This window comes from Mirounga angustirostris, unplaced genomic scaffold (genome assembly GCF_029215605.1).
Source record: "Mirounga angustirostris isolate CCGP_5_RB_7025 unplaced genomic scaffold, mMirAng1.0.hap1 SCAF_4, whole genome shotgun sequence".
Lineage (NCBI taxonomy): Eukaryota > Metazoa > Chordata > Mammalia > Carnivora > Phocidae > Mirounga > Mirounga angustirostris.
The window spans coordinates 185,921,182-185,933,372 of record NW_026991712.1 but is presented as its reverse complement, the minus strand read 5'-3'; the positions used below and the strand labels follow the sequence as shown (position 1 = coordinate 185,933,372).

The 12,191-nt window shown below is 58.1% G+C and overlaps 1 protein-coding gene across 2 annotated transcripts in view; it reads right to left on the bottom strand.

The window, feature by feature from the left end:
* Nucleotides 1–12,191, bottom strand: part of ACOT7 (acyl-CoA thioesterase 7) — a 105,988-nt gene that overhangs the window by 59,594 nt on the left and 34,203 nt on the right. For both annotated transcript variants that reach the window (XM_054513172.2, XM_045898831.3), the window contains exons 2-3: nt 10,460–10,577; nt 3,718–3,874 (exon numbers count right to left, since the gene is read on the bottom strand). In XM_054513172.2, the coding sequence (XP_054369147.1) occupies nt 3,718–3,874; nt 10,460–10,577 (275 nt within the window). The remainder of the gene's footprint in view (nt 1–3,717; nt 3,875–10,459; nt 10,578–12,191) is intronic.

The window sequence follows — 12,191 nt, the reverse complement described above, 5'->3', positions numbered from 1 at the left end:
GACGGGCAGTGGGCTGCTGACTCCCACTGCGGGCTGAGTGACAGGAAACCGAACCTTCCTTGGGGCTACCAGAGAGGCCTGTCTGGGCTGAGAACCAGGGGCCAGAAAAGTCCAGACATCACGTGGCCCACCGCACCCTCCACTTGTATAGGAGGAAGCCGGAGCCCAGAGAGGTCAAGGGGTTTACCTAGGGTCACACAGCAATTCGGTGCTATTCTGTGTATAGACCTACGCCTCTAGGTCCCAGTACTTTGAGGGAAATATTTGCAAGGATGCCTTAAAAGTAGCTTCCTCAACACAGAACATCCTCAGTGCAGAGGAGAACAGCAAAACTGCAGGAAATAAAGGGAAGCAAGCGGGGAGGATGGGGAGGAGCCAGGCATCCTCTGTAAAGCCCCTTGTGGAGCTCCCTTTCTTTCTTTCTTTTTTTTTTTTTTTTAAAGATTTTATTTATTTATTTTGACAGAGAGAGACACAGCGAGAGAAGGAACACAAGCAGGGGGAGGGGGAGAGGGAGAAGCAGGCTTCCCGCGGAGCAGGGAGCCCGATGCGGGGCTCGATCCCAGGACCCTGGGGCCATGACCCAAGCCAAAGGCAGACGCTTAACGACTGAGCCACCCAGGTGCCCCTGGAGCTCCCTTTCTATCAGTGCTTTCTGACCTGCCTTCCCAGAGGGAGCGGGGGGCTTTGGTTTCCTCCCCTGAACACAGCCCCAAGGCCCTGCGGTCATGTACGAGGGCGAGCCCATGGCGCCCGGGCCTGCACCGCCAGCACTTGGCCCCAACACAGTGGCCCCAGCAGGACAACAGGCTCCCTGTGCCTGGGAACCACAGGCAAATAACATGGAAAATATTTTCACTGCACTTTGACTGAGAGTGAATCTGACAACCTGCTTTTGGGAATAAAGATTTCCTGTTAGACTCTGCCAGAGCCAGCCTGACAAGCCGGTTTCCATGGAAACCCGGAGTGGCCCTCCTCTAGACCCAAATGAGCACCACGGGGCAAATGAGGCAAAACACGCTAATTGTACTTTCTCCGTCATTTAATAAAACCATCAAAAGACAATTGCAGCATTAAAAACACCTATTTTAAAATCTTAAGAGCTCCCAGCTATTTTCTGGAGCAATTTGCAACAATCATGTCCCAGTTAGCTTAATATTTTGACAGCTGCTGGAGATGAATGAGCCCTCTCGAAGGCAAAGGTTTGCTGGTTGTCTGCCTCAGCATGTGCTGGCTCGGCTGCCTCCTGACAGGCGGCACAGCCCCGGAGGAGGGGGACACACAAGACAGGGGATCCCTGCCTCCTGGGGTCTCAGTTCCTTCCCCGCCCCCCGTCAGTCACCCTGGGTCCACGGGGCCAGGCACTGCTGTAGGCAGTGGGGGGACTGCAGGGACAAGGAAGCTACCAGCCCTGCCCTCACACCCTAGGCACGTGGGCAGAAAGACACACGTCAGGACAGAGAGGGAGGCCACGAGAGACACAGGGTCCCAGAATAAGAGAGATCTGCACGGATCCAAACTCGGAAAGACAGAGGGAGGACAACAGAGATGCAGATGCACAGAAGTGGCAATTACAGAAAGAGACGCAGAAATGAGAGAGACAGACAGACAGACCCACGGTGGTGGAATGAGAAAGGAGGCATCTGGCCCTTCAGAAAGAGGTTCTGGGGCAAGATGACCCAGACACGGAGAAGAGCCACAGCCCTCAGGGCTCCAAGAGCGGCTGCCCCCTTCATGTAACAGGGGAGGCCGAGGGTCAGGAGGCCCCATCTCGAGAAGCAGAGCCCAGTGGGGTCACAGAGCCTGCCCCCTCGTCCCGTGAGGGTGGACGCCCGCAGCACCTCTCCTCACTACCGGTTCTTCCTTCACAGGGCACATCAGATCTGTGTGCCCATCCTGCAGGGAAGAAGCGAAGCCGAGGCTGAGCAACCAGGTGCTTGGGGGGCGGGGGGGTACCTCCTTACTGGTCGGGGAGAGGGCTGCCATCTCGCCACCACGGCTCCGGGTGAGAGCCTCCTGCCCCACCGTGGGAGCGATCCCTTGGAAGTCAGGCAGAGCATGTCGTTCTAGACAAAACCCTCTGTCAGCTTCCCATCTCCGCACAGAAACACAAATCTTCCCAACAGCCTCTGTTCACGTGGTCATTTGTTCACTCCAACATTCATTCACCTGTAGTTATTAGCTCTTTGTCTGTTATGAGCCAAGAGAAGCTGCCAGGAAGGAAGACATGACCCTTTCCCTCCGGAGTTCATGGTCGAGGGCAGGGCTCCTCAGCCTCAGCACAAGAACATGTAGGACTGGGTCACCCTTCGTGGTGGGGACCCCCTGTGCGTGCAGGCTGTGCGGCTGCATCCTTGCCCTCCCCCCACTGGATGCCAGCACCTCTGCCCCGATGGTGACAACCAAAATGGTCCCTTGAGAGTCACCATGCTGGGGGTCCAAAGCCGTGGGGCTGAGCTCCACTTTGTCTGCTGGCTTCTTCTCCATCGCCCACAGGGAGACTTTTTTTCTGTTCCTCAGGGGCCCCTCCCCTATTTGAAGTTCCTGGCTCCTGCTGAAAATCACCATGAGAAAGCGACCCTGCTGGGACGGCCTGGGGGAGGGGGGAGCTTGAAGATAGAGAGCAGCAGAGACAGTGACTTCCCGTCAAGCCCAGCACAGCCCAGGGGAGGAGGCCTGGGCCACAGAGAGACAGAGCACGGGGAACGATGACAGGGACCCCAAGGCCCCATCGTGAGAAGACCATGCCCGGGACCCCTTTCTGTGCCACGGCCCCTTCAATGCCAGAGCCCCGGGCCGCAAAAGGGCCTGGCCACAAACACAGGGCACAGGGATGCTGAGTGTTCCCCAAGCACAGGCCCTTGCTGGGCTAAATCATTTACTGCACCACGGCCGGGCCTGCGGAGGTCACCGGGATGTTCCAGGTGGATAACTGTGCTCTAGGCCCAGGGAGGGAAGAAGCCTGAGCCCCTGAAAGATCTCTGAGCACAGCACCTACAGGCAGCTGCGGCCAAGGAAGGGGCGAGGGGCATCAGGAGGCAGACCCAAGGACCCTGCCCTCTGCGTGGACGACGAGGGACCCAGAGGTGGGCAGCAAGGGGACAAAGGGGCCCGCCTTCCCCGTCAGCAGCCGGTTATAAAAAGCAGCTGCGCCACACTCCCCTGCAGAGCCTGGTGGGAGGATGAAAAGGGGTTTCCATGGTTACCACTCTGAGAAAGAGAATATTCAGATCAAACCAGAGTCAAAGGTTCGCCCAGTGAGCTTCAGCCTAAGCCTGGAGTGCAGGGCCAGGGGTGCAGGGATAAGGGCAGGGCAGGGACCCCTCCCCCCAGCCAGTGGCCCCCCCACCTCCAGGGAACAGCAAGGCGGGTGGTGGTCGGGGGCGGGGGAGACAGCAGGGGGCCGGAGGGTGGCTTGTGCCCTCCCAGCCCACTGCCACCCCTCTGCCCCCGAGGAGCTGGTCACCAGGCCTCCGCCCGGGGAAGGCAAGAGGGGCAGTGGCTGCACACCAGGCCCGAGCTCAAAGCCCACTGGGGGAGCACGCTGTCGGGACTCATTGCTTAACCTGTCCCTGCCTGCAGAGCAAGGATGGCAGAAGTATCTGCTCCTGGGTGGCGCTGGGAATGAAGGGACGTCATTCATGGTGGCGCCAGGGTCAGCCCCCATCAACGTGAGCTAGGCTGCTGCTGGCTTGGTGAGACGCGCGCACAAGTTACCTGTGAGGATGTTTTCGGACATCACATTGACCTGGACCTCCACGGAATGCTTGGAGGTGTAGGTGATCTCCGCACTGACGTGCGCCACCTCACCAATGCACATGGGCGACAGGAAGTCGGTGCGCTCGACGCGGGCCAAGGCGGCCACACAGCGCTCCTGCGGAGACCAGAGACAGGTTAGCCCCAACCCGGACGTGCTCCTCGAAAGTGGCGTTTCTTTCTCCCACTGTGAAAGTAACGCCATTTATTGACATCACACATTCCTAGTTGCAAAACCACGGGGAGAGGGGCGCCTGGGTGGCTCAGTCGTTAAGCGTCTGCCTTCGGCTCAGGTCATGACCCAGGGTCCTGGGATCGAGACCCGCATCGGGCTCCCTGCTCTGTGGGAAGCCTGCTTCTCCCTCTCCTACTCCCCCTGCTTGTGTTCCCTCTCTCGCTGTCTCTCTGTCAAATAAATAAATAAATAAACAAACAAACAAACAAACCACGGGAGACACAGAAAGGCCTCATGGGGACACCAGTGGGATTCCAGTGGGACAGCAGTGAAGATTAGCAGTGGCTTCTTTTTTCTAATTTTTCTACAAAAGACGTGTATTACTTCCATAATGGAAAGCAAAAAAAGACATACTCATTATGGAAAATTTGGGAAATACACAATGAAGTAGACCAAGGAGGGAAAAAAATCACTCCTCCCATCCAAAGAGAACCCAGGGTTCTATTTCAGGATCTTCCTTCCCAGGCTCTTCTCCCCAAGAATGGGATCTCCCTGGTTCATTTGAGTTATTCAGCCCATACAGTCAGGCAAACATAAACATACTTGTCCACAACCTGCTTTTTTTCTACTCAAAACAAGGAAAAATAACCTGCCTGCATTATAAATACTGCTTTGCAATCAATATTCCTTTATTTAAGTGTTATTTGTCCTTCAAATAGAAACCCATTTGCAGGACTCAAAACTGAAAGGAAGGAAAGGGTATAGGGTACCCGGTGTGCGTCTTGTCACTGGTCCCCAGCCACCCAGGACCCCTTCCCTAAGGGATCGACACGGCCACCGAGTACACCCACGCCTGGAGGGCCGTCTGGCACGCGACAGTCTACGCTGGGGCTTGTTTTCTATCGAAGGTGACAGACTTCCTCATTCTTCTGCATGGCCCTTTCCACGACTGACGTCACGACACCCCATTGCAAAAGTATGTTTAATGGCCAAATAGAATGGAATATTCCATTATCAGAGACTTGGGTCCAGTTGGGTCCATTTGCTTATTACAAACAATCCTTTGATGGGCGTCCTTTTACTTAAATCATTTTCAGTATTGGGGGCTGTTTCCCAGATTGAAGGGACACTTCAGTGTATGTTCTCGAAGTACTTCTCAACAGGACAGCAGTGCCTCTCTCTCCCCCATCCCCCCCCGCCCCCTGCCGGGACTGGCACAAAGAACTGCTCAAACTGAATGACACAAGACGCTGGAGTCCCAGCTGTGGGACCTCAGATCCTCATTGCCAAGCAGAGCACTTGGCACGTCTATCTCTTTCTTCCGGGAACCAACCCTCTTTTCTAGGAGGCTGGGCACAGGTATGCCCAGGCTGGGTGGGGAGCAGGGAGTGGGGGATGGGGGCTCACCTCTGAGAGCCTGCCCACCCGGGCCTGCCTGCTCTGGTATTCGCTTTCCCAGCTAATCCTCGCAGCGCCCCTCGTCCACTGAGCTTGTGGTAACGGTCACTTTGAGCCCTGGTGGCACCTCCTGCGGAACCTGTGCAAAGTCCACCTGCCGCCTCCCGGACACGCAACTTCCCCGGCCCACGTCAAGCCGATGGGACCTGCCCCGCCTCTCCGGAGGGACAGCCAGGGAACCTGCACCTTCACACCTCCCGGGTGAGTCAGGAACACGGGGTTGGGGGTTCCTCCAGTTTCTGTTCCTATAAACGTGCCAGAGTCAGGTCTCAGCAAGCAGGGGACCAGAGTGGCTGGGAAAGGTTCTAGGGCTAAGTTGTGGTCACTCCGATCTGCACCGGCCTCCCCCCACTCGCCCCCTAAGTCACACTGGCACTAAAACGAAGTGCGCCTCTAAGTAGACTTCTGTGGCTACAGCACCACCCACTGGCAGAAAGCTGGAAAGGCACCCGCAGAGCCGAGCAGCACAGGAACAGAGGCCCACCTCTGGGCGGCTTGGTGGAATTATCCAGGCGCTGTCAGCAACACCCAAACCGGAATGAAACCAGGTGTCCTCACTGGAGAGCGGTTAAACTTTGGTATGGCTACACTCACACATGGGTAGCACACATGCATATATATATGAATAATTTTTAATGGGAATGCAGCTTAGTCTTGGATGGACCTGAGCTCCATCTCGGTGTACTTCTTCCTGGGAGGAGGAGAGAGGATGAAATGCCGGCGTGCTGAGACGAAGGAGGTGAACGATGTGGGCAGGTGACACAGATTAGGCGACTACTGACCCTCTGACGCTCCGTCAGAGGGAGGGTCATCTGCTTCTGGGCCATGGCTGACTGCGGGTACACCAGGGGACCCGAGATCGTAGATCAGGCGGGAAATACTGGCATGCGTGGAGCCAGGCTCTGCACCTGGTGCGGGATTCAGGGGAGTGAGTCAGAGCGCCTGCCCTCGGCTTGGGTTCCGACAGGGGGACAGATGACAAATAATAGGACAATGCCCCCCGGTGGCAAGTGTTCTGAAGGGGGCAGTGTGGGAAGTGCTGGGGGTGGGGGGCAGCCTCCCCACAGAGGGCGCATCCCGAGTGAAATGATGTCAATCGGGAGGAGGCAGGTATGGAGGTGTGTACCCCAGGGGAGGGGGGAGCAGGCGGGACTGCGCACGGTGGAGGCTGGGGGGAGGGGTGCACAGCAGGAGGTGCAAGCTAAGGGGTCAGCAGGGCCTGTAGGGCCAGGGGAGGTGTGGGGCCAGGACTCTGCTGGAGGGGCAGAGAAGACGAGCAGACTGGCTGACTTTTTAGTCCCTGTACTTCAGAGTGGTGTGAACTTTTGGCAGGTGCCATTTCTGTTCCCTTCCATGACCTGGAACATGGACACAGTGACCCAGGAGGAGACAGAGCAGTTCCCCACACTCTCCCAGGGAATGCTGTCAACACACACCTGCCACAGGACGCCCTCAGGCCTGGCACGAGACGCCTGGCAGAGGCCTCAAACCTGCTCTTCTGGGTTGGAAGCTGCTTGTTAGGAATCTTAAGCTTGGTTCTAAAAGAGAGAATGAATGTTTATAGGGCAGCCACTCCAGAGTCCTTCATAGGCAGGGCAGCCTAAGAGACAGGTGGGCTGCCTGGGGGCTCTCCACCGGTCTGGGGCGCGGGCAGCATGGGCCTGGGCCCAGGGCAGAGGCAACTTGACCGTGAGCTGTTGTCCAGGGGCCTAGCAGGGCACTGGGCCCGCCTCAGGCATTCCGTGAAGAACAGGTGCGACCCAAAAATTCAAAAAAGGAGCCAATGAACATCTATACGCAGTAGGAGGATCTCCAAGCTGAACACACACCTCTGGCTGCCTGTGCCTCGGACACAGCCCTGGACCTCTCTGCTTCGGGGGCTTAAAGCAGGAGGGGCAGCCCCCCTCCCGGGAGCGCTCTCATTAGTCTACCCCAGGAAGTGCCCTCCGCCGTACTCCCAGAGGTGACCAGTGTCACGGCACTCGCAGGGCTCAGGGGGAAACCATGGGGGCTGGGCTCCAGGGCGGCCACGGCACGTGAAGCCAGGATAACAGCTGCTGATGCAGAGCCAGAACGGACAGCGAGGGGCCCTGGGCTCAACTCCCAGCTCTGCTGCTCCCTGGCTCTTGACCTTGTCAGACTCAGAAGTAAGTGGGGCCGGCAGGGTGCCACCAGGACCTGAGGGCATGATCCGTGGAGAGGGGGCTGAGCCGCCCCCTCTTACAGATGCGTGGGGATCAGACATGGGCACAAGCGGGTCCAGAAAGGTCCGCCCCACTACTATGACCGTTTGGCCGGCACCTGCCCTACTCAGCGGACGCCACCGTAGAGGAGACCACTCTGTGGGACCTTCAGGAAGCCGTGTAACTTCTCTAGGCCTCCGCACCTCCCCCACAACGTGGGGTTAAGACAACGGTTGGGAAGATTCCGCAAAGAAAAGGTCAAGCACACAGTGTGGTCGCTGGTGCACCGTAAGTGCCTATTAAACGGAAGTGCTCCACAGGACACTGGCAATGAGCAGATCGCCAATGGGAGTCCACTGTGTTCCAGGCCTCTACCCGGATGCTGAGCATCCAGCAGGGACCGGAAGGCAAAAGTCCCTCCCTTCAAGGGGCTTACACTCTAATGGGGGTGGAGGGGAGAGGTGAGCAGACCAAAGATAAATGAGCAAAACGCACAATGTTCTAGGAGCGACAGTGCTGTGGAGAACAGCTCGGAGCAAGGAGGGAGCTGGTCATCAGGAAAGGCCTCAGTGGAGGTCATATTTACATAGACTGGAAGGAGGTGGAGGGAGCCATGCCGCTATCTGGGGGAAGAGCAGCTCAAAGGAAGAGGGAAGAGGCAGTGCAAAGACCCTGGGGTAGGAACACTGGCCACTCATGCAGCAGCAAGAGAGCCAGTGTGGCCCAAGGGAATGTTAAAGGGAAGGCATGGGACAGGAGATCCGGGAGCTGGCCGGTGCTCAGATCCACAACTACCCAGCAGGTGGAGCCAATAGGATCGGCTACCAGTGTCCACAACGGAAGAAGAATGGGGTCACTGAAGGCCCCAGGTTCTGAGTGTGGGTAACCGGATGCCAGAGTCATGTACAGAGGAGAGGGAGACTGTGGGAGGAGCAGCCTGGGGACAGGTCCAGGGTGTCTTTTCGGGCCCATCAAGGTCAAGGGGCCAACTAAGTATCCAGATGGAGCCAACCAAGAGGTCCCAGCTGGAAACAGAACCCCAGGGCTACATGACGGTACTAAAGGCATAGACTAGATGAGACCTCCAGGTGGGTGGGGTGAGGGTGCCCCCTCCCTGACCCAGAGCCCCAGCGAAGCCCCTCAGAGGCCAGCACTGGCCCCCATGCCAGTGTCTAACCACCTGGAGCTGCCTGGGGCTCACACCCCCTCCCAAGCCTGGAACTTCTGCACCCCTACCCTGGGACCACCAGTCCTGAGACCCCTGCAAGCCAACATGTCAAAATGATCCTTCTTGTACCCCCAGGCTCCCTCCGGGGGCTCAAAGCACAGGTTCGAGGCCAGGATTCATGGCCGACCTACCCCCAGCTTCCCCCCGTGGCCTCGGGCAAGCATGCAGCCTCTCTGTACCTCCACGTCCTCCCCTGTGCAACTGGGGTCACGGGGATAATAATGCAGTTTGGGGAGGATTATATGAGCAGAAGCACTTCAGAGCTTTGCAAAATGCTACCCAGCAGCAGTTATGTGGGCCCTCGCCACCCAAGGCTCCCCTCTCCCCCATTCCGCCATCCGAAAGTTCTTCTTCCCAGTGCCTGGCCTCTCCCGCCAGGCCTGCCCGGACCCTCCCTGTCTGTCTCAGGGGGCCGCCAGGTGCTGGGCCCTCACGCCAGCCCCACCCCCACCCCGCCCCACAGGCACAGGCCCATCCTCCCCGCCACCACCAGAAGGCGCACTCTGAACATGGCCTGGTTTGCCCGGGAACTCCCAGGGCACCTGAACAAATCCGGACTCCTAGCTGGGCAGGGGAGCCCCTCCTTCACAGCACACCGAGGTCCCCCTCGCCTGTGTCCACCCATTAAAACGTTCACCCTAGGGGCGCCTGGGTGGCTCATTCAGTTAAGGGTCTGCCTTTGGCTCGGGTCATGATCTCTGGGTCGTGGGATCGAGTTCCACGCCAGGCTCCCTGCTCAGCAGGCAGTCTGCTTCTCCCTCTGTGCTCTCCCTCTCTCTGTCTCAAATAATTAGAATCTTTTTAAAAAAAAAGATAAATAAATAAAATAAAACGTTCCCCCTGGCTTGGTGCCCACACACACAAGCACACGCATACGCACACACACGCGTGCATGCCGCTCTCTCTCTCCTTCCCGCTGCCCCTCCAGCCAGCATGCATTCCTCCTCTCATCCCAGCAGGTGGCTGGTCCAGGCCCACGGGGACACAGGACACTGGACACAGAGGCTAGTGGCACTGCATCTCTGCTGGCCCCCAGGTGGCAGTGTGGCACAAGACAGACCCCCCCTCCCCGAGCGAGGCAGCTGGAGAAGCCTCGAGAGGAAAAGTCAGGTCCCTCAGGGCTGGAGGCAGGGCAGGAGAGGATGGGCCAAATGCCCCCCAGCTGCCCAAGCTGCAAAAGCAGAAAGCCTGGCCCTCATTCCGGGCATTCCGGCAGGGCTTCGCTGGGCTTCCCTGGCAAGAGTGCCAGTGCTTGCCCAGGCCCCACCCTGCCCCTGGGGGTGTCGATGGGGCAGGGGAGGGGTCAGGCCCAGGGCAGCCAGGCTCCCGTGGATTCTAGAAACCAAGACTCTTCTGGAAGGAGGGGGAGGAGCTTAAAGGCAGCTCTCAGCCAGCTCCCAGCTTACTCTCTGACTGTCTCCCATCCCTCCTCCTTGATGAGTCCCAAACGTCCCAAACCAAGCACCATTCCAACGGGTCCCATCCAGGGATTCCAGAAGTTCCCAAGGCCCAGGGGACAAAGGAGGGGAACACTCCAAGCAAACTCCTGTCCTGACCCAAGAGTGGTGCGATGCCACACACAGAGGGTCGCCAGGCCTCCTGGGCCTGGAATTTTCAGGTGATCCCAAGCAGGCTGGGTGACAGCCCGCAGATACTTACCCCATTCTGGCTGTTACAGTGTCGGGTGCTGATGATGGCCCCTGCCTCCTCGATCATCTTCAGGATGGTCCCACCGTGGACATTGCCAGCCACATTGGCATCATCCGGTCGCATGATCCTAGGCCGAGGAGAGAGAAGCAGCAGGATGAGGCCCTTGAGAAGGATGTCACTCATGAACAGCGACAACCCGGGGTGAGGAGAAGGTCCTCCAAAGAGACCAAGGACTCCCGAAGAAGGAAAAAGAACTTTCCGGGAGTTTGGTCAGAGTGGGCTGCTGATCTGACAGCCCCAGACAAGGGGCTGCAGGGTCCTGTCTCCACGGGAGGGAGGGAGGGAGGCAGGAAGACAGCGGGACTGTATCCCCGGGGTCACAGGCACCCAGCCGGGAAGGGGTGAGAGCAGAGGCCTCTGGCAAAGGCAGCAAGGCGGCAGCATGGCCGTTGGGATTCCCAGCACACCTGCCCTTCCTGGTTCCCAGGCTCCCCAACGACCAACAGGGCTGAATGAGCACCAGGACATAGGCCGTGACCCCGTGGAAGACGACCCTCAGGAGTCCCAGAGGGGCTAACGCATGCAGCCTCGGCTTCTCTGAGAAGTGGAAACGTGCCACAGCTCTGAGACTCCTGTCAGCGGGGTAACACCCAGCACCACCTGCCCTGGCCTGCCGAGCTCCTTGGGGGCACCTGGAGGGGGCTAAGTCCCCCGGGATCGAGAGCTGGGAGCCCTCCAGGATCGGGGGAGGGGACTGAAATGCCACCCATTGCCCCAAAGAGGAAAAACTACATCCCTGCTGTGGGCAGCCAGTGGTAGGGAGACTCCAAGAAATCTCTGGAATCCCAAGAAGCCAGCTTGGTGCTCCTACAGTGGGCAACCCCAGCCAAGCTGGCACCTTCCCAAACCACAGTCAGGCTAATGAAATCTGCCCTCAGCAGCCTCAGGCCTGGAGACAGGGGACGGGCAGAGCACATGCCACAGTTTCAGTGTGCCCGCCGACCACCTGGGCTCACCCAGCGCAGCCCCCAGGACCTGCACCCTCTGCTCCGGGGCTCGGGGCCAGGGAGCTCTGCCACCCTCTGGGGCTAGGATCTCCTGACAGCTCCACTCAGCAGCTCAGTCTAGCCAGTCAGACTCCGAGACCATTCCTGGCTCCCGCTCTTATGGGTGAGCTGGGCGACCTGACCAAACTCTCATTCTTCCACTTCCTTGTCTTTAAAATAGGCATAATAACTGAACCACTGCACTTGACCGGGGGAGGACAGACTCACGCGAGATAATGCAGATAACAAGCCCAGCCGCAGTGCCTGGCACACGGCCAATACAATGCATCCTCACCAGCAGTATTCTTCCCTCCGGGTAAATATTTACCCAACCGACTGCAAGGTTGGAAGCTCCAAGACAGAGCCAGAAGGTGTGATTTTCTCGGCAAATGAGCATGGACATCTTGCCGTGACTGACAGCGGACTGTTGCCCACCCCCAAGTGTGACCCCTTTGTCCTGGGGGAGAGCCGGCTATGAGAACCGAGACCCACTCAGGTCACATGGCTGTCTGGCCCTGCCTCACTGACTTGGGGCAGCAGTCATGGTAACCTGGGCAGAGGCCAGGGGAACCCCAGAGAACCGGAAAGAAGCTTCACTTGGCTTCTCAAACATCCATTTAAAAATATTTCTTGAAAAAAAAAAGAAGAAAAAGAAGAAGGTAGCAGGAGGGGAAGAATGAAAGGGGGGAATCGGA